The following is a 22539-nucleotide window of genomic DNA, read 5'->3' on the forward strand; positions in this document are numbered from 1 at the left end:
GTTAACCCCTGCGCGGCCGGACGGGCTGGACTTCGCGGGCCGGAACCCGCGAGTCGGGGCTCCCCAGCCACACCCCTCGCGGGATTTAAAGGGGCAGGAGGGGCCGGGCCGGGTCGAAGCCCGAATCTAGGGAGCGGGCATGAGGCGCTGCCCGTGCCGGGGGAGCCTGAGTGAGGCAGAGGCCAGGGCGCTGCCAGGAGCGGCCCGCATGGGGCTGGAGGCGCCGCGAGGGGGGCGGCGGCGGCAGCCGGGACAGCAGAGACCTGGGCCCGGCGCGGGGGGCCCGGCGGGGCGGCCCGACGGGGGCGGGCCCCGGGTCCGGATCGAGGGGCCCAGCCTCCACACCGAGCCCGAGAGGGTCGGCCTCGGGCCTGAGCCGGGGACAGACGGACAGGTTGAGCCAGAAGCAGCTAGCCTGGGAGTGGAGACAGAGCGGCCGAGCCAAAAGACGGAGCCAGACGTGTCCAGCCTCCGGACATGTCCCGAAAGGAGCAGCCACTGGTCAGAGCTGGAGACAGCCGGTCCCTGGGCGGAAACTGGGACAGATGGCTTTTGGACTGGTCCACACAGGTCTGACCTCCAGTCTCAGCCAGAGAGGGCCAGCCTCTGGACGCAGCCCAGAGTTGATGGGCCCCGGACACAGATAGAGATACATGGGACACAGACCCAACCAGAGAGGGCCAAGACCTGGGCTGATAACGTCCAGACCCACAAGAAGAGGTCCAGCCTCCGGACTCAACCAGAGGGGTGCCGTCCCTCCACAGAATCGAGTGCTGATGTCTCCTGGAATGCAGTGTACACTGATGGCTCCCAGATACAACAGGATACTAAAACAGCCTGGAAGCAGGTTGGCACTGAAGATTTCCCAACACAGCAAGATACTGTTGGCTCCTGGACACCGTCTGGCACTGATGGTGCCCAGACACAAGATATTCATGGACCCCAGATAGAACCTGGGACAGACTGTTTTTTGGGGGAGTCCAAGCAGGATGGCCCATTAGAGGAACCAGAACCTGGGAAGTTGGGGACTCACCTATACTCTCACCTGGAGTGTAGCTCCCTGACCCCTGTGCCCCGCCTCATCATCACTCCTGAAACACCTGAGCCTGAGGCTCAGCCAGTGGGACCCCCCTCCCGGGCTGAGGGGGGCAGTGGCGGCTTCTCCTCTGCCTCCTCTTTCGACGAGTCTGAGGATGATGTGGTGGCCGGGGGCGGAGGTACCAGCGACCCTGAGGACAGGTCTGGGGTGAGTGGGAACCATCCTGCCCTTGAGCCACACCTCTCCAGACCCCTTATCCCATCCCCTTGCCTTTGCTTTGAGAAGTTTTCCAGTACCCACCAAAAATTTCATCTCCGGTTACCTGCCTCTTCCCTCTGTCAGCCTCCTCCCTCTACCATTGGGGTTACCAACCCACTCCCAGCACACTCCTCATCCTTTCCTTTTCTCTTCCCCCCACTGCCTCTGGCACTGGTGTCTAAAGTGGACAGCCACTGGTTGACTTAGCGGTGCCCAGGAATTCCTGAAATTGTGTGTGATCATGCGAGTCTGTGTGTGTACTCACATATTTCTGTATTGAGCGTGTATGACTTCTTCGGATTTTCTAGAAAGTATGTAACCTCAAAATCTGGAGTGCTCTAGTATAGAAGGACAGAAAAGGTGCACTTTTACCCCCTCCGATTTTTTAGTCTAGAGCCTGTGACTGTCTTAAGGGGTCATGAACCTTCATCACCCTTTAGCCATTCATTTTTGTAGGGAGTGATCCCCCAGCTTTTATCAGATTCTCGAAGGGTTGTGTGAGCCCCAAATGCTAAGGACGCCCAGCTTAGCCAGGGAGCTTCTGGTCTCCCGGTTGCCCCCAGATCCTCATGGCGGGGCCCTGCAGACTCTTGTTTACATCCTCTGCACTCATCCTCGGCTTGGGTGTGGTTCTTCCCTAGTGAATCAGGAGGGCTGGGCAGGGAAGGTTCAGGGAGGGTCAACACCGAGGCAGGTGTGAGAGCCTCAAGTGGGTTGGTCTGCTGGGTCCTCCCACTCTCCTGGGGCCTCTGGCTGGAGTCTGCCCTGAGGCCCCCTCTCCCCACAGGCATCCCTTAGGAACATGCTCACACATGTGGCCACAGGTAGAGACAGACCTGCCTCGACCTGCCTGCGCCCAGAGCAAAGGAGCTGACCCTATGGTCTTTCTGCCTTCGCTGTTCCCTCCACCTACTCTCTCACATTCTTGGCATCTCAGGATAGATGATCCTGGAAGACAATGGGAAAAAAAATAGCAGCTAGCACTCATTTATGCGCAGCTCTGGACTAAGCTTGTTGCTCATATTAACTCATTGAATCCTAATGGCAGCCCTATGAGGTAGAGACTATTATTAATCCCATTTTATAGATGAGGAAACTGAGGACCAGACAGGTCATGACACTTGTCCAAGGTCACACACTTTGGAAGACACAGAGTTGGGATTCAAACCCTTGGAATACCAGGCACTTTCCTAGGTGTCATGTACGTGTTAACCCCAAGTCCTCAGAACAATGCTCTGAGATTGGGATTATTAGCATGTCCACTTTATAGATGAGAAAACCGGTTTCGAAAGTTTGGCCCCTTGCTTAGGGTCGGTCAAGCCTGGTTGGAGTCAGGATTCTAACTCAGTTCTGGCTGAGTTTAAAACCCAGTTACTTCAGCCTCTGGGACATATGGGTCGATCTGTCCCTCACTTGCTTTCCTCCCAGACCTCCCTGTGTCCAGTTTTTCTTCATCCTTCCAGAATCTGCCTCCAAGACCCAGTTTTGGTCAACTTTTGAAACTTCCCTGCTTTCCATGCCTTCCATGGATCCCCAGGGCCTTCCAGATAGTGATCAGAAATTCAGTCCTCTGTTCAGAGCTTCCTGTCTCCAGGCTGCTTCCCACGTTCAGCTTCCTTGCTTCCCTCCTGAACCCCTCCACTGCCGTGAAGCCCAAGGGCACACCATCCTGCCCCCCCTCGTTGCTCCCACTGCCCAAAAAACAAACCCTGGCTTTCTTCTCATTTTATTTTGAAATCCCAGACAGACCCACTACCCTACAGAGTAGTCAGGGCTGGGATAGGGGAAGCCCAGTGTTGTGGGAGACCATGGTGGTGGTAGGGGCGTGTGTGATTGGCCACACCTGGGGTATCAGAGAGGGCTTTCTGGAAGAGGGGGCGTGGAAGAGGAGACCATTGTGAAACCATCTGAGAAAACCTGGATTAACTATCAGGTCTAAGAAAGAGAAAAGATACTGAATCTGCTTATGATTAAAAAAAAAAAAAAAAAAAAAAAAAAAGACCATAACAGCTAATGTTCTTTAGTCCAAGCGATGTTTTTGGAGCAGCTATTTGTGCTAGGCTGTGGCTGGGGACATAGGCATAACTATGAGAACCCCAATCCCTGCCTTCAGAGTTCATAGTCCAGCAGGGGTATAGCTTGTCAGCCCAGGGTGGTGGGTTCCGAGCTGGAACCCCAGCACTGTGCTGTGTGACTGAGGCAACTGATTTGATCTCTCTGGGCCTCTGTTTCCTCTGTAACAGAGACAATCCTCCTGGGGTTGTGTTTTTAGGATTAAGTAGGTTATGGCTCACCGAGTCTTTGTCATTGTGCCTGGAATGTTCCAGGTGCTTAGTAAACAGGAACCTTTATTAATCACCTCCTCTCCATGGCTGGCAGCTGGAGGGTGGAAGGAACAGCCATTCCTGAATCCTGCAGTCCCAACACCCTGCCTCTGCATGACCTTCCCACCATCAGTTAGATGTCTGCCAGGTGGCGGAGCTCCGAGGGGGTGGGAGAGAACATGGCTTTAACCCCAGTGTAGTGGTGGCATGGGCCACACAGCTTCCTTCTCTGGAAAGGACCCCTTGTCTTAACACCTGCCTTGGGGCCTGCCATGTGCTTGGAGCAAAGAGTGTGTCCGTGTGTGTTTGCATGTGCGCTCATGCATGTGAATCAGACACTGACCCCGTCCCAAGAACCTCTTGGCTGAGTCAACCCAATATAACTAAATCTTTGTTTTCAGTTCGCTTTACTGGTTTTATGTTGCTTGTTCTCTCTCTTTCTTTGCTTCTGCTTATCTCTTTCTTTTTGATCATTGTTTTGTATCCATGTCTCCCTTTCTGTCTTTCTGTATTTTCTTTCTTTGTCTTTTGGCAGCCCTATCTCTCTCTTAGTCAGGCTAGGTCGGGGTTTGCTGTAGTAACAAACAGCCCCCAAACTTAGTGACGTGGAACAACACCAGATTATTTTTTTCACACTGCACAGGGACCGTGAGCCACTGGTGGGTGAGGGAGCTCTGCTCCATGCTGTCTTCACTCAAGGCCAGGACTGAGGAAGCTTCTGTTTCTTTTTCCACACTCCCCACCCCGTTCTACAGCAGGGCAAAGGACACGGAGACTTATGTACTGGCTTTCACGCTTCTGCTCACATTTCATTGGCCAAAGCAAGTCAGAAACCCAAGGTCAGGATGGCAGGGATGTCCCTGGAATGGGGGGGGGGGGAGTTGGAGCCATTTGATAAGCTGTGCTCATGACTGTCCCAGTCTCCAGCTCCTGTGCCTGTCTCTCTGGCTCAGTCATTACCTTGTCACCTGCTTCTGTTTCTGTCTTTTCTCTGTGGTTCTGCCTCCACTCACCAACTCCTGCTTCTGTCATCTTCTCCAGAAGGTCTGACTTGGTTTCGGGATGGAAGGGAGGTTTCCAAGTGTTTGGTGTGGAGGGGAAAACTTGGGGACTGCTTGTTACTGCAGCGAGATCTGGCCTATTTCTACTCTTTGAGGACAGAAGAAAATGGACAGACTCTTCCCCACCTTTGCTGAGGTCTTTGGAGGACCTCCAGGTGGCTGAAGTGGTGGGTGTTGCTCAGCCCTGTGAGCTTGGGAGCAGCGATCCCAGGAAGCCTTCTGGCCCTGGAAAGTCCACCTTAACCCTCAGTGCAGCACCCTATCCCCTTCCCTCCCTGCCCTTGACACTCAACCCTACCCTGCTCTGCCTCACACAGAACAAACCGTGGAAGAAGCTGAAGACAGTTCTGAAATATTCGCCCTTCATGGTCTCCTTCCGAAAACACTACCCTTGGGTCCAGCTGTCAGGACACGCTGGTGAGAGCAGGGGTGTGGGCGCTGGCAGAGGGCAGAGAAGCCTGGGCTGGGGGAAGAAAGCTCCAGAGCCATTCTCCATAGCTCAGCTTGCCCCATCTGTCACGTGGGCTTGAGGACAGTCTCCCCATCACGAGGCTGGTATGGGACGTGCTTAGGCCTGGGTTGGGCCATCCATACATCAGGACTGCAGGCTGTTCCCTTTGTCTCAGTGCCTGGGGGGATGGGGAGCAAATCCTAACCCTGGGAGAAGAACGGTCCTGGGCTTAAAGCTTTATATATGGGAGATCCTGGGCCAGTTACATTCTCTTACTAGGCCTTGGTTTTCTTACCTGTGTTATGGAGATCACCATACCTCCCTTGCCGGCTTAACAGAAGGGTTAAAATCAAAATGTATATGCACGGGCCACCTAGTTGGCTAAGTCGGTAGAGCATGCGACTCTGAATCTCAGGGTTCTGAGTTCAAGCCCCACATTAGGCATGGAGCCTGCATAAAATAAAAATAAAGTCAGATATTTAAGAAAATATTGATAAACAAAAATGTCTATGAAGATTGAGACATGAGCCCTTATAAATGGAAATAATCCTTCCTTGTTCTCTCCTCATGGCCAGATAGAGTAGGCCCTCTGTAGACAGCAGGTCTGATGGTTTTCCCCAGGTCCTGGCATGATGTCTCTGATAGTAGCCCAATGCTCAGCACAGAGCAGTTTCTGAAAAGTGCAAGATAATAAGTGTGTTAGGTTCTGTGGGCCAAATAGGCTTGGTCACAACAACTCAGTACTATTGTTATACAGCATGAACGCAGCCACAGATAATGCATAAATACATGAGCGTGTCTGTGTTCCAATAAAACTTACAAAAAACAGTAGTGGGGAGAACTAGACAAATGGGGTGGGTCCACCAGCAAAGGGAGACAAGAAGGGGACATACCTACCTGGTTCGTCACTAGATCTGTCATTGAAAAGGCCAGCTCCCCCAGCCACAGGACCGCCATCTCTCTGCATTCTCATTACTCTGGCTGAGTTAAAATACCAAAAACAAAAAAACAAAAACAAAACAAAACAAAAAAACCCTCAGAAGTGAGTGCTTAAAAGAAGACTTAGTGTAATCAAAGGACCATTTTATTGCACTTCCAGGTTTGGGGTCAGGAGTCCGGACGGACCATGGCAGGGACGGCCTATTGCTGCATCATGGTATCTGGGAACCCAGCTAGGACAACTCTTTCGAACACAGCAGGGTGGAAACTTTATTTTAAAGATATTATTTATTTATTTGACAGGGAGAGACGTAGTGAGAGAGGGAACACAACCAGGGGGAGTGGGAGAGGGAGAAGCAGGGTTCCTGCTGAGCAGGGAGCCCCATGTGGGGCTAGATCCCAGGACCCTGGGATCATGACCTGAGCTGAGAGCAGACACTTCATGACTGAGCCACCCAGGCACCCAAGGCTGAAACTTTTGAGATGCATTCATGCCTGTGCCTTGCGATCAGTTCTCAGCTGGCTCTCAGCTTGCTCTCAGCTGGGACCGTCTCTGTGTGGCTTCTCTGTGTCGCTGCTTGGGCTTCCTCACAGTATGGTGGCCTCGGACTAGTCCACTTTCTTCCCCAGCTGCTCAGGATGGCAGAGGCAAGCATCTCTGCCCACAGAATGGAAATCACTTCTCCTCTTGCGACCTAGACTCTGAAGTCCCAGGGTCGCTTCTGTCATCAGTCCACCCAGGTTCAAGAGGAGAAGAAGAATTAGATTCCACTTCTAGATGGGGAGTGGTGAAATTCTAGAAGAACCTGTGGGCCAGGAGCTATTGGTGCAGCCATCTTTGGAGAACATAGTCTGAAAATACACTTTGCCTCAGTAAGAATTTGTAGTTCTAATCTATACACAATCTGCAGGGGCCAGGAAATGCCAGACTTGTCAGTTAACTTTTTGAAGACTTTTTTTTTTAAGGTTTTATTTATTTATTTGTCAGAGAGAGAGAGAGAGCACAAGCAATGGGAATGGCAGGCAGAAGGAGAAGAGGCTCCCCGCTGAGCAAGGACCCTGATGGGGGACTTGATCTCAGGACCCTGAGATCATGACCAGAGCCGAAGGCAGATGCTTAACCGGCTGAGCCACCCAGGCATCCCTACAGCTAAATTGGCCCCAGGTGCTAGCACTGTGGGACTCCAGGCAGAAGCAAATGCAAATTTAAAAAAAAAATTTTTTTTTGAAGATTTTATTTATTTGACACACAGAGGGAGAAATCACAAGTAGACAGAGAGGCAGGCAGAGAGAGAGAGAGGAGGAAGCAGGCTCCCCGCTGAGCAGAGATCCCGATGCAGGACTGGATTGCAGGACCCTAAGATCATGACCTGAGCTGAAGGCAGAGGCTTAACCCACTGAGCCATCCAGGTGCCCCCAATTTTTTTTTAAGATTTTATTTATTTATTGGAGAGAGAGAGATAGTGAGCACAGGAGCAGGGAGGAGAGGGAGAAGCAGGCTTCTCGAAGAGCAAGGATCCTGATAGAGGGCTCAATCCCAGGACCCTGAGATCATGACCCGAGCTGAAGGCAGATGCTCAACCGCCTGAGCCACCCAGGCGTCCCAAAGCAAATGCAGATCTGCTCTGGAGCATCATGCCCTCCACTTGGATCACACAAAAATTCCCACAGCTGATCACAAGCTCCTGATGTAAAATGACAAAACAAATGAGGACACAACGTGCTATGAACAGGACTCTGAACAAGGAGCAGCAGCAGGTCCTGCCCTTGCCACATCGAGGCCAAGACTGTGAGAGTTGCGGGGAGGAAGAGAAAGCCCTTCAGAAGGGTCAGGCAGGAGGAGGGAAGCCACTATCCAGTGCATCTGGGAGATGAGGAGATCCTCAGGCTGATCCAGCTTCTTGTCCACTGTGCTGCTCCTAGGGAACTTCCAGGCAGGAGAGGATGGTCGGATCCTCAAGCGTTTCTGTCAGTGTGAGCAGCGCAGCCTGGAGCAGCTGATGAATGACCCCCTGCGGCCCTTTGTGCCCACCTACTATGGCGTGGTGCAGCGGGATGGCCAGGCCTTCAACCAGATGGAAGATCTCCTGGCGGATTTTGAGGGCCCCTCCATCATGGACTGCAAGATGGGCAGCAGGTAGGTTGATGGGCAAGTGTGGGGCCGAGGTGATGGGCCAGAGGATGCCCAACCAACTGAGCCACTCAGACATTCCCCACTTCCCTCTCTTAATTATATCTTTTGATATACAGAAACACTTTTAATCCAGGCCAGTTTGCCATTTTTCATTGTGATTAGGCGCTTTGTGTTTAAGAAATCTGTCTACTCCAGGATTGTGTGATCTCCTGTGTTTTCTTCTACAAGCTTTATTGTTTGAACTTTCACATCTAGCTTTGCAATCCATTAAGCATTAATCTTTATACATGGTGTGAGGTAGGGATTGAAATCCCCCCATGTCAATATCACGAAACTGTTAACCCAGCATCGTTTATTGAGAAGACCTCCTTTTCCCCCACTGAATTGCTGGGCCTTCTTCATTGTAGTTCAGGTGAATGTACACATGTGCATCTGTTTTTAGACTCTGTTTCTGTCCATTGATCCAGTTGTCTATTCTTGTGCCATGCTGTGGGTTTATTGCTTGTCTTGATATAAGAGAGTATGTCCTGTGTTTTTGTTCCTCATAGTTTTCTTTGTCACGTCCTCTGTGTCCCAGGACCTACCTGGAGGAGGAGCTAGTGAAGGCCCGAGAAAGGCCCCGGCCCCGGAAGGACATGTATGAGAAGATGGTGGCTGTGGACCCCAGGGCCCCCACCCCTGAGGAACATGCCCAGGGTGCTGTCACCAAGCCCCGCTACATGCAGTGGAGGGAGACTGTGAGCTCGACCTCCACCCTGGGCTTCCGGATTGAGGGCATCAAGGTGAGGGCCAGGAGCTGCTTGCCTGTCACCGGAGGCCTGAGTGCTAGATCAGAGGCAGGGCCTCATGGGGAATATGGGTGTCAGGGAAAGCTGGGGAGAAGCAGGATGTGGAGAAAGAGTGGGAGACTGTGGAAGATGAGTAGACGGGCTCAGGGAGATCCTGCTTCTCTTTCACCCCTATCAGTGTCCAAGTTTTATTTACCTGTTTCCCTGAGCAGCTCCTGATTCCCTCTGCTCCCTTCCCTATGGCCCTGCCCTAGTCCACCCATCTTTCCCACTTAGTCTCCCTAGTCTCCCCTCACCCCAGCCTCCCTGGTCTCTCCCCCAATCCCTAGCCTCTCTGGTCTCCCCTGCAACCCTACCACCAGCCTCCCTGGTCTCCCACCAACCCCCAGCCTCCCTGGTCTCTCCTCACTCAGCCTCCCTGGTCTCTCCTGCCCTAGGCTGCCTGGGCTCCTGGTTCATTGTCTTACCCTCTCTGATCCACATCTAACATGGCCGCTGAAAGGATCCTTACTCCCCTGTATGGGGAAAGATTTTCCTTTTTGCTTTCTCTCTTCCCTTCTTACTCTCTCTTTTTTGTAAATTAAACCTAATTGTTTGAAGACGGATTCACACAGTTTAAAAATCTAAATAATATTAAAGGGTATGGCGGGGGAGGATCTCTTTCCTGACCCTGCTGCTCTCCTTCCCATTCTGCCCCTCCGCCCCTGCCTGCTTCTGGAGAACCACCTTCTGGTTTCTTCTCTTTCTTCCTGCAAATACAAACAAATGCAATTGCATATCCTGAATTTTCCTCCTTCCCCTCTTACATAAAAGGTAACATAGCCCTGGAGAATTTTCTGTATCATTCCATGGAAAGTCTGCCTGCCTGCCTTCCTTTCTTTTCCTTTCTCCCTTCCTGTCTTTCTCAGCTGTGTAATAGGTCTCTCTGGATGAGACACAGGCCCCTACGGATGGCCACCGGGTTTTCCACTTTTTTGCCATTATAAACAGTACCTCAGTGAATCACTTTTTATGCAAGACACTTTGCAAGTGGGTGGGTTAAGCTGTAGATGAGAGTCCCAGAAACAGGGGCACGGTGTCGAAGATGAGGTGCATTGTGAATTTGGCTGGAAATTGTCAAACTCCTTTCACAGGAGTAAGACCATTTTTCACCCCACCAATGACACATGAGAATACCTATTTCCCAACAACCTTGCCTGAGCCATCTTTCTGAGTTGTACATCTGATGCTCGTTCTTCTATTCAGAATCCTTCCATGGCTCCCTAGTCCCCTTGAGAAAAGTTCCTGGGCCTAGAGTGTCCTCCAGGGTCTAGCCTCATCTCTCCCCAATCTTTTCCTCTTCATCTATCTTTAGGCCACACTGAAGCAGTTTCATTTGCTTTAAAGAGTCCTGCTCTTTCCTGCCACAGGACCTTTGCACATGCTCTTCCCACATGTCCCCGTGATTGATTCCCAGTCATTTTTCTGTCTCATTTTATTTTTAATTTAATTTAATTTAATTTTAAAAATTCATTTGAGAGAGAGAGTGCATGCACACACATGGTGGGGAGGGGCAGAGGGAGAGGGAGAAGCAGATTCCCCTCCTGAGCAGGAAGCCTGAACAGGGCTTGATCCCAGGACCCAGAGATCATGACTTGAGCCAAAGGCAGATGCTTAACCATCTGAGCCATCCAGGCGCCCCTATTTTTTATTTTTATTTATTTATTTGACAGAGGGAGACACAGTGAGAGAGGGAACACAAGCAGGGGGAGTGGGGGAGGGAGAAGCAGGCTTCCAGCTGAGCAGGGAGCCTGATATGGGGCTCAATCCCAGGACCCTGGATCATGACCCAAGCCAAAGGCAGATGTTTAACGACTGAGCCATCTGGGTGCCCCTGTTTTTTATTTTTAAATATTTTATTTATTTATTTGAGAGAGAGAGAGATCATGAGTAAGGGAGAGGGGTAGAGGAAGAAGCAGACTCCCTGCTGAGCAGAGAGCCCAACATGGGGCTGGATACCAGGACTCTGGAATCATGATCCAGCTTAAGGCAGACACTCAACAGACTGAGCCACATCCAGTCTTTTAAATTTCACTTTCTCCAGGAAGCCCACCTTGATTTCTATCGTGCCAGATCAGGGCCTTCTCTTTACTTCATTATTCTTATTTCCCTTTGTTATGATCTTATTCCATACCTGCCTCCTTCACCCAACTATGTGTCTGTCCTGTTACCTTCATGTTCTCAGCACCCACACAGCACCTGGCACAATGGGGCAGAATGACTCAGGTGGTTTCTCTGTGCCCCTCTCAGACATTAAAAAACAAAACAAAACACTAGTCTCATTTATGGAGTGCTTCTTTAACTGTGCGCCAGGCACTGTGCCATGCATCATACCCATCCAGTCTCCTCTAATCCTTATACCAGCTTTAGGTGGTAAATACCAACACAGTCCCCATTTTCCAGATGTGGGAACTGAGACTGAGGCCGGGGAATCAGCTTGTTTACAGGCCGCCAGCTTGGAAGTAGCAGAGGCACTGTTCAAAGCCAGACCCAGCCCTCTCCAAAGTCCACTTGGCTAGACTGGGTCAACCAGGGGGTTCAGCGTTAAACTGAGAAAGACTGGTTGCTGTGGAGTGGGCCTTGGTGGAACTGGCCTGGTGGGTGAGTGGTCTCCTCCTCCCAAGCGGCCAGGAGCCCGGGGACAGGCAGGTGGTCCCGGGAGGTGCCTGAGGCAGCTTGGTGTCAGCCCATGAAGGAAAAGTTGCAACACTGTGCCTTCTTCACCCCTCGCCCTGCAGAAGGCCAATGGGACCTGCAACACCAATTTCAAGAAGACCCAGGAGCTGGAACAGGTGACAAAGGTGTTGGAGGACTTTGTGGAGGGGAACCGTGGCATTCTGGTGAGTGGGACCCTCATGCCCCGAATTTGGCAGCTTAAGACAAGCAGACCACTGCTACCATCGTTGCTCCTAAGGCGGTGGTCTGCTCCAGGCCAGGGTTGGCCAACACTGCCTGCCTTGCTTACCATCTGCGGTTGGCTGGTGGCTTGGCCAGAGCTGGCTGGACCGGGAGGGCCCTGCTCATGTGTCTGGTGATGGGCTCACCATCTCGGCTCATGACTTGGCTGCTTGTCTCTCACGCTCCAGCAGGCGAGCCTGGGCACGTTCTCAGGGTGCAAGCAGGTAGCCCAGAGAACCAGCAAAAATGCAAAATGTCTCGATGCCTCAGAGTGGCTGCCATCATTTCTGCCCCGATTGACCGGCCAGAGCAAGTCCTCTGACCAAGCCCAGATTCAAGGGACTCAGACTCCACCCCTCGGTTGGAGGAGCAGCTGGGAATTGTGGGTGTTCATGTAGTCTCCCAGCCACGCTCCGCTCTGTGCCACCCAGGGGCAGCCAAGCCTCTGCCTGCCTCCTGTTTCCCCCGCACGGCTCCCCTGATCCCATTCTGGCCGGGTTCTCCCTGCTCCCTTGGGGCAGTAGGAAGGGGACCCAGAGTCCCTGTAGTAACCAAGAAACACTCTCTCTCACACAGAGAAAGTACGTGGTTCGCCTGGAAGAGCTCCGAGAGGCTCTGGAGAACTCCCCCTTCTTCAAGACCCATGAGGTGTGAGCTCCAGCTGCCGTGGGCGCGGAAGGCCCTGTGTGGGGGATGCGGGGGGGTCATCAGCCTCCGGGTGGCACCAAACAGAATCCCCTGACAGAGTGACAGGGCAGAGCTATTAAGAGGAACCCCCACGTTTGGGGGTTTTCTCTTCAGGGTGGGCAACAGAGGGGATTTCAGGGAAATGGCATAGTTCGGAATGTGGGCTTGAGCCAGGTGGTCTGCAGTGAAGGCTGTTGGACTCTGGGCACACGATTTACCTTCTAGGGCCTCAGCTTCCTCCTAACATGGGGGAAAACAATGTTTTTTGTTTTTTGTTGTTGTTGTTTTTTTTTAATTTGAGAGAGAGGGAGCATGAGCAGGAGGAGAAGGGCAGAGGGAGAGAGAGAAACAGCTTCCCCACTGAGCAAGGAGCCCAATGTGGGACTTGATCCCAGGACCCTGGGATCATGATCTGAGCCCAAGGCAGACACTTAACTGACCGAGCCACCTAGGTGCCCTAACTTCTTGCTCTTAAAATTACTTTGTAATTTTAATAATCATAATTATCTCAATTATTGGTGTCTGCCTTCCCGTTTGGTGGCTCTCCCCCTTCCCTCTCTTGTGCAGCCTGGTCTCTTTGGAAACAATTTCTCCGGGCTGTCACAGGAAGTCTGGGAAGTCATGACCTTCCTGCATTTGCGTGTCCTCTCCCTCCTCTCTCCAAGCTCTTCTACCATCCCCGCTCAGGTCCTCCTCACTTCTTTTTCTTGGTATCCCCAAATTCCAATAGATCCCTGATCTGGGAGTTGGGCCTCTAGGTTCGAACCCCAGTCTGCACTCCTCAGCCTCCGGTGCTTGGGACCTGTCTCTGGTCACAGAGCCCCTGCCTCCTGGGTGGGGTGAGGATATGGCCCATTAAGCATGGAAGCAGGACACATAGTCCACTCTCAATGTGTGCTCCCTATGACTGTCATGTTCATTATCATCAAATGTCATCCTCATCGGCCTCATCACTGCCTTGGGCTCTACGTGCAAGTCCCAACGAGGAAGCCCGGGGACCTCATCTCTTCTGTACTTGTGTTCAGTTTCACCCACTTTAAAAAATGAGTTGCCAGCATCTAAAACACAAGAAATGACACCCAAGTTGGGACTTCCAGTTTCTACGGCCCATTGGGAGATGTGGCAACAACTGGGCCCAAACAAAGTGGGGCGGTAGCACCTGCCCAGTCACCTGGGTTCTCTGGGAGTGGTGCAGTTTGAAACCCCACTAGAAAAGGGGAGGGCCTTGTAAACCTAGAGTCCCATGAAGGCAATGGAAGTTGTTTCTAATTTTAACCACCACCACCCTGCTGCCCCCACGCCGGCAACTACTGAGGGCTGTGTGTCCAGTACCGCAAGGCACTTCATGAGCCCATGGGGTCGTGGGATGCTGCCATGGTCGTGGGGTGTTACCATCATCACCACTCTCCAGTGGAGGGAACATCACCACCAGCCACAGTCCGAAGGGCCTGAGCTCTCCTTCCCTGGGGGAGGCATTATCCGCTTCATAGTGCCGGCTGGGCTCCCTGGACCCACGCGAGGTCTTGCAGGTACCTGAGTTTGTAGCCCAGCGTGGAAAAGGCTCACGTTGGCGGTCCCTCTGCTATACCGGCTGGTGTCCTAAGGGCCTTATGTGGATGAATTCCCACATGTGATGGGCACAGCAGCCTTCGAGGCAAATGTACTATGATCCCATTATTCCCACTTTGCATATGAGCAAGTAAAGGCAGGCAGAGGTTAAGGTCGTCTGCACAAGGCCACCTAGCCAGTCAGCGGCAGAGCTGGGATCTGAACCCAGATAGCCCAGCTCCGGAGCTCATGCTGTCAAGCACCCTGCCCAGCTGCCTTTTGGGAAGGGGGCCTGAAGCCGGTGCCTGCTCCTCCTTCTAACCTCCGACCTCTTTCCCCTGCAGGTGGTGGGCAGCTCCCTCCTCTTTGTGCATGACCACACTGGCCTGGCCAGGGTCTGGATGATTGACTTCGGCAAAACGGTGGCCCTGCCTGACCACCAGACGCTCAGCCACCGACTGCCCTGGGCTGAGGGCAACCGCGAGGATGGGTACCTCTGGGGTCTGGACAACTTGATCCACCTCCTTCAGGGGCTGGCCCAGGGTTGACCCACCTGCCCGCTGCCAGGTTTATTTTATTGGCTGGTGCCTATCTGGCTGGTGGTGCCCCAACATTGGCCATGGGGGCACTGACCGCGGGGATGGGAGAGGTGGCATTGGACACCGCACAAGACCGGCTGGAAGGTCTGAAGGGCCTTGGAGACCAGGTAGTGCCTGGCCCTTCCCATGATTCGGAGATTTTAAAGACTGGAGCGGGGGTGTGACGTGGCTGCATCCCACAGTGAATCAGAACCAGACTGGGTCCTCTGCCCAGCCCAGAAAGTTTCTGAGGGGCTGCTAGGGACCATAACTGAACCGCGAGCCCTGACAGAACACAGTTCAGATGCCACTGGCCACAGGCGTGACATGGTGCCTGTTGCCATAGGAATGAGTATAATCACTGCCTCCTTGTCAGCCCCCTCCTGGCTGCAGGCTGGCTCCCAGAGGCCGGGGACAGTTGGTTTTATTGCTGGTATGCTAGAGAACCAGCCTTCACCTGCAAATAAAGGCAGGAGCCACCTATCTGCCTAGGAGAGTTCTGGCCCCATCTGCTTGTCCCCGGGAGCCACTCCAGCACCCAAGACCCTGGGGAGGGTGTGACACCACATGGGGCTGATCTGAGCGCTCTGCTGTCTGGTGGGACCCAGTTCACCCCGTCCTGCCCTCTCCTGGCTCCATGGGGATCCTCCCCGCTCCAGAAAGAACTCTGCCAACCCCCTGCAGACTGAGACCATAGCCACTTCCCGGGCCTCCACTGTGACTAGCACCACCTCGTTCCTTGGGCACCGGCCTCAGCCTGAGGACTTCCTCCTCCCACCCCATACCCTCTTTCCCTTGCTCCTAGCTGGCCTGTGGCAGGAAGGGCTTTCAGCCATGGAAAAGCAGATTTGGGAAGCAGAGTTGCCTTCCTCCAGGGGTGCAGGGTAGGTTGGGCCACTGGCTCCGGCCTGGAGTGTGCCACCGGGTCCACCCCACCGACCCTGGCAGCACCAAGTGTGGGTGACGCCCATCCCATCCCCCCTCCTCCTGCACCTGTACCTTTGGCTTCCTGGCCTCTGAGGCAGGGAACCAGGCACCTCCCTCTTCCCTAAGCTGAAGCTCGAATGTGTCTTCCGGGCCCGAGGAGATGTGCTTCTTTTCTACTGACCGTCTTTATACTTATTTATATGGGAGGTAGTCGTTAGCTGGGGCAGTGTTGGAGAACAGGAGGCAAAATCGCTTTGTGTACTTTCCCCTCCTGGACGACGCCCCAATAAATCACACAGAGTCAGCTTTGTGGATTTTCTTCTTTCGCCTCTGGGGTGTGTGGGCTCCAGGCTCCCGGTTTCACTGTCGGTGCTGGGTGGGGTCATGGGATCATGGGCCCTTTGGGATCATTCAGTCTGAGTTCACCCGGCCACTGCTCTTCTAACTTCTCTGTGTTGGACAATGTGGGGAACAGACTCATGAGTGGGACAGCTCCCGGCTGTGCCCTCAGGGCCTCCTAGGACAGCATACCGGACAGTGCCAACTGTGGGGTCCAAGGTGTGAGGGCAGGGGTGCCCTCTTCAGGGGAGAAATACCGCAATGGACAGCATCTCTAAACAAGACCCTTTGCCCGGCACTGAGTACCTGGGACCAAGACAGACCTGCTCCTCCAGGGAGCGACAGGTCTTTGTTCAATCAGGAACCTCTTTCTCCCTTTCTCCACATCTGTACAATGACTAACTGCCGGGTTTGCATCCTGGCCCTGCCACTTGCCAGTCGTGACCTCAAGCCAGACCTCACACACTTCTCCGGGCCTCAGTCTCTCTACCTGTAAAATGAAGGAAGAACTAGTCCCTTCCTTACATGGAGAATCTGATGAGTTAAAATGGGCAAAGGGGGGACGCCTGGGTGGCTCAGTTGGTTGAGCAGCTGCCTTCGGCTCGGGTCGTGATCCCAGCGTCCTGGGATCGAGTCCCACATCGGGCTCCTTGCTCAGCAGGGAGCCTGCTTCTCCCTCTGCCTCTGCCTGCCATTCTGTCTGCCTGTGCTCGCTCTCTCCCCCTCTCTCTCTTTGATAAATAAATAAAATCTTTAAAAAAAAAAAATGGGCAAAGGGGTTGGCACATGTTAGCACTTTCTGTGTGTTCTAAGCCAAAAGGCAAGGTGGGAGAGGAGCCGTGCCTGAAGCTAGGGAGTCTTCCCAAGGAAGATGAATCAAAATAGAGAATTAAGAGGAAGATGAGCCAAAATAGAGAATTAAGGAGTTATCCTTAGCAGAGGATTGGGTGCAGGAGAGTAGACACTCTGGGGACCCGGAAGGCCAGTGTGGCTAGATGAGCTGGGGCTAGGAGAGTTTAATCCCTGTCCTGTGAGCAACAAGGAGCTGCTGGAAGCTTCTCCCAAGGTAGGTGGTAAGACCTGGTTTATATTTTTAAAGACAAGGCATCGTAGGCTCTAAGGAAACAGACGCAGGGGGGCGGCAAGCGGTGCGGTGAGAAGGCTCCTGCAGGTGTCCAGAGAGAGGAGGCTGGTCACCAGAGAGAAATGTCTGGATGCAACATCGGGGTGGGGCAGACAGGCAGGATCTGCAGGCCGGCTCTGGTGAGTCTCTTTCCTGGAGAGGGAGCTTGTTTGACTGGCTCCTGGCTTGGATCCCAGCCATGCATCAGAAGCCCAATACTGCAGGGTGGACGTGGGAGAAGGGGACTGGGACTAGACGGACTGGGGTGGCAGGGGGCCTCTGCGTGGAGGGTATCTGGCTGGAGGTCCTGGGGAACACGGCCTACATCTGCAAGCTCTTGCAAAGCGAGAAACCGGGGCACTCTTCTCATGGTGACAAGGCCAAGCTGTGGCCGGGACCCTGTCAGCCTGGCTCAGGGCTGCAGCAGGCTAGTGACCGGAGTCCCGTGGTCTGAGCAGCAGGGCCTGGCCACAGAGGCCGGCCCGCACCCCGCCAGCAGGTACCACGTACGCCCGGCCGTCAGCGGCCCTTGAGGGTGAGAAGTCCGTCAGCTGGAGGTTGCTGTCCCGGACCTGGTCATAGTCCCATAGCTGGTAATGCCAACTCTTGCCCTGCTTCGAGAGAAGGTAGACGGCTCCTGCAGAGCCTTCCTCTGGCAGGGCTGGTGGCTGGTGGGGCATGGTGGGCACCGGGTGAAACAGACCTGGCAGCTCAGGGTCCTCAGAGTAGCCGAGGCGCGGCACGGCCCGCACACCCAGCAGGACCCCTGGGAAGAGAGGGGAAGCTGTGAGCGGGAGGGCACGCTGACTCCATGCCGCGGCTCATTGAGCTCCCCCCACCGTCCTTCATGGAAGTTGTGGGTGCTGCCTCCATGCATCCCTTAGTGGCTGGCGGGGCTGCGGGCACACAGCTGGGCTGGGACTGGACCTACGGTGTCTGGTCCCAGACCAGTAGCACAGGGAGGGAGGGGAAGGGGCGTTCAATAGAGTGGGCATCGTCACCCAGTGGTTTCCTGCTGTCTAGTAAAGGAAGACTCAGAGGAGCCGAGGCCACGGACCCGGGCATGGGGCACCCAACATGCAGGCCACTCAACATGCAGGCAGCAGGGTGGGGTGGGGGTATGAGGATGTTCAGGCCGATCGAGGCGGACGCTGACTGACACATGCAGTGTGCCTGCCCCATTCAGACCTTTATACGCCCCGATTTTCAGATGGAGGAAGGAAAGCCCAGAGTCACAGAGCCAGGAGGTGGCTAGACCTGCTATGGAGCCCAAATCCTAAAGTCTGCGCTCTGAGCTTCCGTTTGTGATTAGCAGATACTGGGGCACCTGTTGCCTGCCAGGTCCCTAACTAAATATCCTGTGGGGATGGGGACAGGCCAGCCCTGGTCCCTGCGCTGAGCACAGGAGACATGCCATTGTCAGGCTGACAGTGTGGGGTGCTGGGGACCAACAGGGGGAGCACACAGGAGTATGTATGGGAGGGGAGACCCACCTGTGCTCACTGCCCAGTGGGCCTTGTGGCCCTTCCTATGACACGGCTCGTGGTTGAAATCCTCATCGTAGCTGGTGCAGAGGGTTAAGGCCAAAGCTGCAGTGTGGCCCTGGGACCCACCCTTCTCCCTCCCCACCAGCTCCCTTTAGGGCCCTCGGATACGGGATGAGCAGGGGATGTCCAGAGACAAGGTGCCACAGGACACGGGCTCTGTTGGGACCGCCCAGGCCACCATGGAGCTGCTCCACCTGGCAGCCCAGTGTCTCCTGGGCCAGCTTGCCCATGTCGGCCACTACAGGGGTGACAGAGACAGAAGGATCACTGTGTGCCTGGCTGCAAGCCAGGGGATAACTGGGGATCAGCACCTCAAATAAGCACTGCCACCGCCACCTCTCTGGATAAATGCAGGAAATGAGGCACAGAGAGGGTAAGCTGCTTGTCCACAGTCACCCAGCAGGAGGGGGCAGAGGTGCGCTGGGAATGAAGACAACCTGCCTCCAGAGTCCACCTCCCAATATTCTACTGGGTGAGGGAGAAGGGCCAGAGGATTGGAACAGGGTCCTCTCGCAGGACTGGTTTAAGACCCCCCATGCCTCCAACTCACCAGAGAACATCTCTCCCTGGGCCGTGTAGCCTCTCTCCATGGCCATCTCCACAAGTCTCTCTAGGGGGACGCCGCTGGGTGGTGCCAGGAGTGTGCCTGCCATCCACAAGGCCACCAGCCCGCACCTGGGGAGAGACAAGCCCGGTCCCTCCACCCCTAAGTCATGTCTTTACCAAGCCCCCTCTGCCCCCGGAAGCTGGAATGTAAGGAACTGGTGTGCCGTGCTGGTGCTGGGGGAGTTTCCCTTTTCCCAGGCCTGCTGGGCTGCAGGGAGGGCAGGAAGGCGGGGAGAGAGGTCACCTGGGCTTCTAGGAGGAGGTGCCAAGTAGAGTCCGAGATAAAGACTATTCACTTACTCGCTTGCCCTTGCCCAGTTCACTGTGCATGCACCCAGGGCCCCACCCTCCAGCCCCCGTTTCCCTCCCCTCCACCCCCTTCCAAGATGCCTGGGACAAACCCATGCCTCCCTCCCTACAGAGTGGCCCTCAGGAAGCACACAGCAAAGGAAGAGTCGGGTGGGAGTCCCAGATCAGGGCACGTACTGAGGGCCTTCCTGGATGAGGGACGGCACGTCTGCACAGAAGAGGATCCATTGTAAGTCATTTCTGAAACTGAATCAGAGCATGCTCAGGTCACATGGGAAAGAGCTCAGCTCCTAGATCTATCCCCCCAGCCCCCCCACCCCCTGGCTTCGAGGTGCGATTGGAAGTGGAGTGTTGAGGAATGGGTAGAGGAACCCAGGTCTGGCTATCCTGAGGCCGAAGGGCAGCTCGAGGCTCTGATGCTGACTTCCCTCTCCCCTGATGAGCCACTTGTCCCTTCCCAAGCCTCCGTGTCCTCATCTGCTCAGTGGGAATCCTCCTTCTACCTGCTGCTCCCTGCTCATTCTCTCGGTTGTTGTAGGGGCAAAGAACAGATGTACAAGATCTTTCCAACTTGGAGCCAGGAAAATGGACTTACTAGAGCAAATTTCTTGAAGACGGGTGACTGTTTACCCAAACCCTTCCTGTGATTTTTTTTTCCTCCTTCTCAAGCCTGTTCAATAGGGATGAAAATCCCTTAACCCAGCCTAGAGGAGAACCACGTAAGACCACACTCCAGGCCTAAGAGATCTGCCAGATAATGAGCGCTTGCAGGCCTGTCCAGCCCCACCCTTGGGAAAGTCACGTATAAGATTTTGATCCAATGCAGCCCCAGGGCTCAGGAGAGGCTGGGCAACATGCTTATCCAGTATTTCTGTTCCAAGGCCCGTGAAAGAGCAAGGCTGGTGGGGGTGGGGTAACCCCAAAGCTCCCGGTTCCAGTTTGGAAGCACTGTCCTGATGGAAGATGGCACAGTGGTTAAAGGCACCGAGGCCTGCTGCCAGAGTGCAGATTGGGTTCCTCTAAGTGCTGTGGTGAAGTAACCACCTTCATAAACCTCAGTTTACTCATCGGGAACATGACATAACCATAGTTCCTATATTACAGAATCACTAACCCAATGAAATAAGTGCCTAAACACACTGAGAATAGTGCCCAACAAACGTCCTAACCAAACGGATTATAAACTTGTCCAGAGAGCTGGAAGTTTCTTCCATGAGTCTGGGCAACTCACTCCTTGTTACACCAGGTCACCACAGCTCCAGGCCAGATCTAGACCTCTCCCACCTGGATATCTGGGGGCTCCAGCTTCCTCCTGGACCCCTTGACTGTCTCACCACCTCCAGTCCCCACAGATAGCCTCCCTCTCTGTGCAAAGCCCTTCCGCAGCTCCCGCTGCCCTCAGGATCGTCTGCCTCCCTCCACGCACCCTGCCCTGTGTGATCTGGCTCCTGTCCACCTATGGAACTCCACGTTTACCACCTCCCCCATCCAGTTGAAGAAATATTTGCAGATCCTGGAAATGAACATCTCTTCATTTCAGCCTGTGCCTGTGCCACAGGCTGTTAATTCTCATCACAGCCGGAACAGCTCAGTCCCCACTAACCCCCAAGTCTGGCCAGGATCGCCCCCAGGACTCCCTTACTATAGCTCTCACCACTTTGGGCTGTCACTGGTGAGGGAGGGATCTGTCCCTGCCCCTGTACTAGGTGCCTTTGGGGGCAAGATTTCTCCTCTTTGCAGAAGGCGTGCCCTGCATGGGTCTAAGTAGGGAGCTGAGGTTTTTGACCTTGAGGAAATAGGAAACCCCAGGAGAAGACAGCTGAAATGACCGGGGGACAGGTGGTTCGGGGACACCCTACCGGTCCTGGTGCAGCTTCAGGAGCCTCTTCACGTCATCTCTGCTCTTGGGGACTGGGCCGGCCTTCTCTAAGGCCTCCTTCAGGAGCTGGCTCTTCTCTATGCTGAAGACATGAGGGGGAGCCAGCCCCCTGACAGGGGGTGGAGGTGGCGGTGGCGGTGGGGGTGGGGGGATAGGGACCTGGAGACTTGAGGGAGGTGGAAAAGCTAAATTGGGGACATTTGGGGGGAAAGGAAGTGGAGTGATGGGAGTTTGGGGAACAAGGGTTTGTGGAGGGGCTGGGGGGTCTACGGGGGGAGAGCATCGAGAAATCATTTTGGGGTTTATGACATGCAAGTGCTGGCAGATCAAGAATCGGGGCCAGATGGATACTCTAAAAATGAGTTAGTTGCAGGCATAGACGTTCTGAAAGTTTTAGCGCGGAGTTCCAGAACTTGGGTGAAGAGTGGGCCTGAAAGGACCAGGACGGACACTTGGAACGATGGAAGCAGGGGTTAACAGGGCGGATCCCTTATCTGGAACTAGATTTGTGGTTTGGGGCTGGGTTGCAAGACTCCGAGAGGGATTTAATTAAGAGTTACTGTATTATCCCAGGCGAGTTTTGGAAACTCAGGAATCAAGGCTTGGCTCTAGGGTGGGGCGCCTAAACTTCGGGAATCTGGAGCCCAAGGCTAAAGACCAGAGAATTCAGGCTCTGTAACCCCTCACATCCCAGGCCCGAGTTCGGAACCTTGGAGCTGACCTTGATAAAACAGAGGTCAAGACATCAAAAGGACACCTGGCAGGGAAGATGGCTTAGTCGTGGAGAAGGTCCTGGAATCAGAGCGCGAAAGGAAAAGCTCTCTGGGTTGGGAAAGGCTCAGAGATCAGAGGACGCTAAGAACCGCGATACCGCCGGAATAAGTGACGGAGACAGAAAGTAAATGCGCCTCCCATTCCAGCAAAATGGCAGCCGCAGCACACATTATCCCTTATCACGTGGCGGGACTCGCGACTCGTGCCCACCCCCACAGAGCCACGTAACGCGAGAAGGCGGAGCGTGGAGGGGGGTTGTTGGAGAGACTTTCAAAGGACCGCCCCCGGAAG

The 22539-nt window shown here is 54.1% G+C and overlaps 2 protein-coding genes across 2 annotated transcripts; one reads left to right on the forward strand and one right to left on the reverse strand.

Moving 5' to 3' along the window:
* Positions 1 to 6: 6 nt before the first annotated feature.
* ITPKC (inositol-trisphosphate 3-kinase C) lies at positions 7 to 15975 on the forward strand. Its single transcript, XM_082709299.1, has 7 exons — positions 7 to 1246; positions 5000 to 5099; positions 7996 to 8209; positions 8784 to 8988; positions 11772 to 11873; positions 12508 to 12579; positions 14511 to 15975. Exons 1-7 carry the CDS (start codon positions 140 to 142, stop codon positions 14712 to 14714), a joined length of 2004 nt encoding a protein of 667 aa, XP_082565425.1. The 5' UTR covers positions 7 to 139; the 3' UTR covers positions 14715 to 15975.
* A 2-nt stretch (positions 15976 to 15977) lies between these two features.
* Positions 15978 to 22514, reverse strand: ACTMAP (actin maturation protease). The gene is made up of 7 exons (XM_082709304.1): positions 21455 to 22514; positions 19773 to 19841; positions 19231 to 19355; positions 18789 to 18918; positions 18627 to 18697; positions 16797 to 17899; positions 15978 to 16576 (listed from the first exon to the last, which is right to left on the reverse strand). The coding sequence occupies exons 1-6, from the start codon at positions 21766 to 21768 to the stop codon at positions 17562 to 17564; spliced, it is 1047 nt and encodes a 348-aa protein (XP_082565430.1). The 5' UTR covers positions 21769 to 22514; the 3' UTR covers positions 15978 to 16576; positions 16797 to 17561.
* Positions 22515 to 22539: the final 25 nt, after the last annotated feature.

Source organism: Mustela nivalis (genome assembly GCF_964662115.1).
Source record: "Mustela nivalis genome assembly, chromosome: 18".
Taxonomy (NCBI): Eukaryota; Metazoa; Chordata; class Mammalia; order Carnivora; family Mustelidae; genus Mustela; species Mustela nivalis.

Excerpts from the sequence above, each read along its gene's own strand:
- ITPKC (XM_082709299.1), top strand. The coding sequence starts at position 140 with ATGAGGCGCTGCCCGTGCCGGGGGAGCCTGAGTGAGGCAGAGGCCAGG. Across the intron at positions 1,247-4,999 it reads ACCCTGAGGACAGGTCTGGG|AACAAACCGTGGAAGAAGCT; the intron begins GTGAGTGGGAAC and ends TGCCTCACACAG. Across the intron at positions 8,989-11,771 it reads TCCGGATTGAGGGCATCAAG|AAGGCCAATGGGACCTGCAA; the intron begins GTGAGGGCCAGG and ends CTCGCCCTGCAG.
- ACTMAP (XM_082709304.1), bottom strand. The coding sequence starts at position 21,768 with ATGATTTCTCGATGCTCTCCCCCCGTAGACCCCCCAGCCCCTCCACAA. Across the intron at positions 18,698-18,788 it reads GGACATCCCCTGCTCATCCC|CTACGATGAGGATTTCAACC; the intron begins GTATCCGAGGGC and ends CCTCTGCACCAG. Across the intron at positions 17,900-18,626 it reads CCACTGGGCAGTGAGCACAG|GGGTCCTGCTGGGTGTGCGG; the intron begins GTGGGTCTCCCC and ends CTCTCTTCCCAG.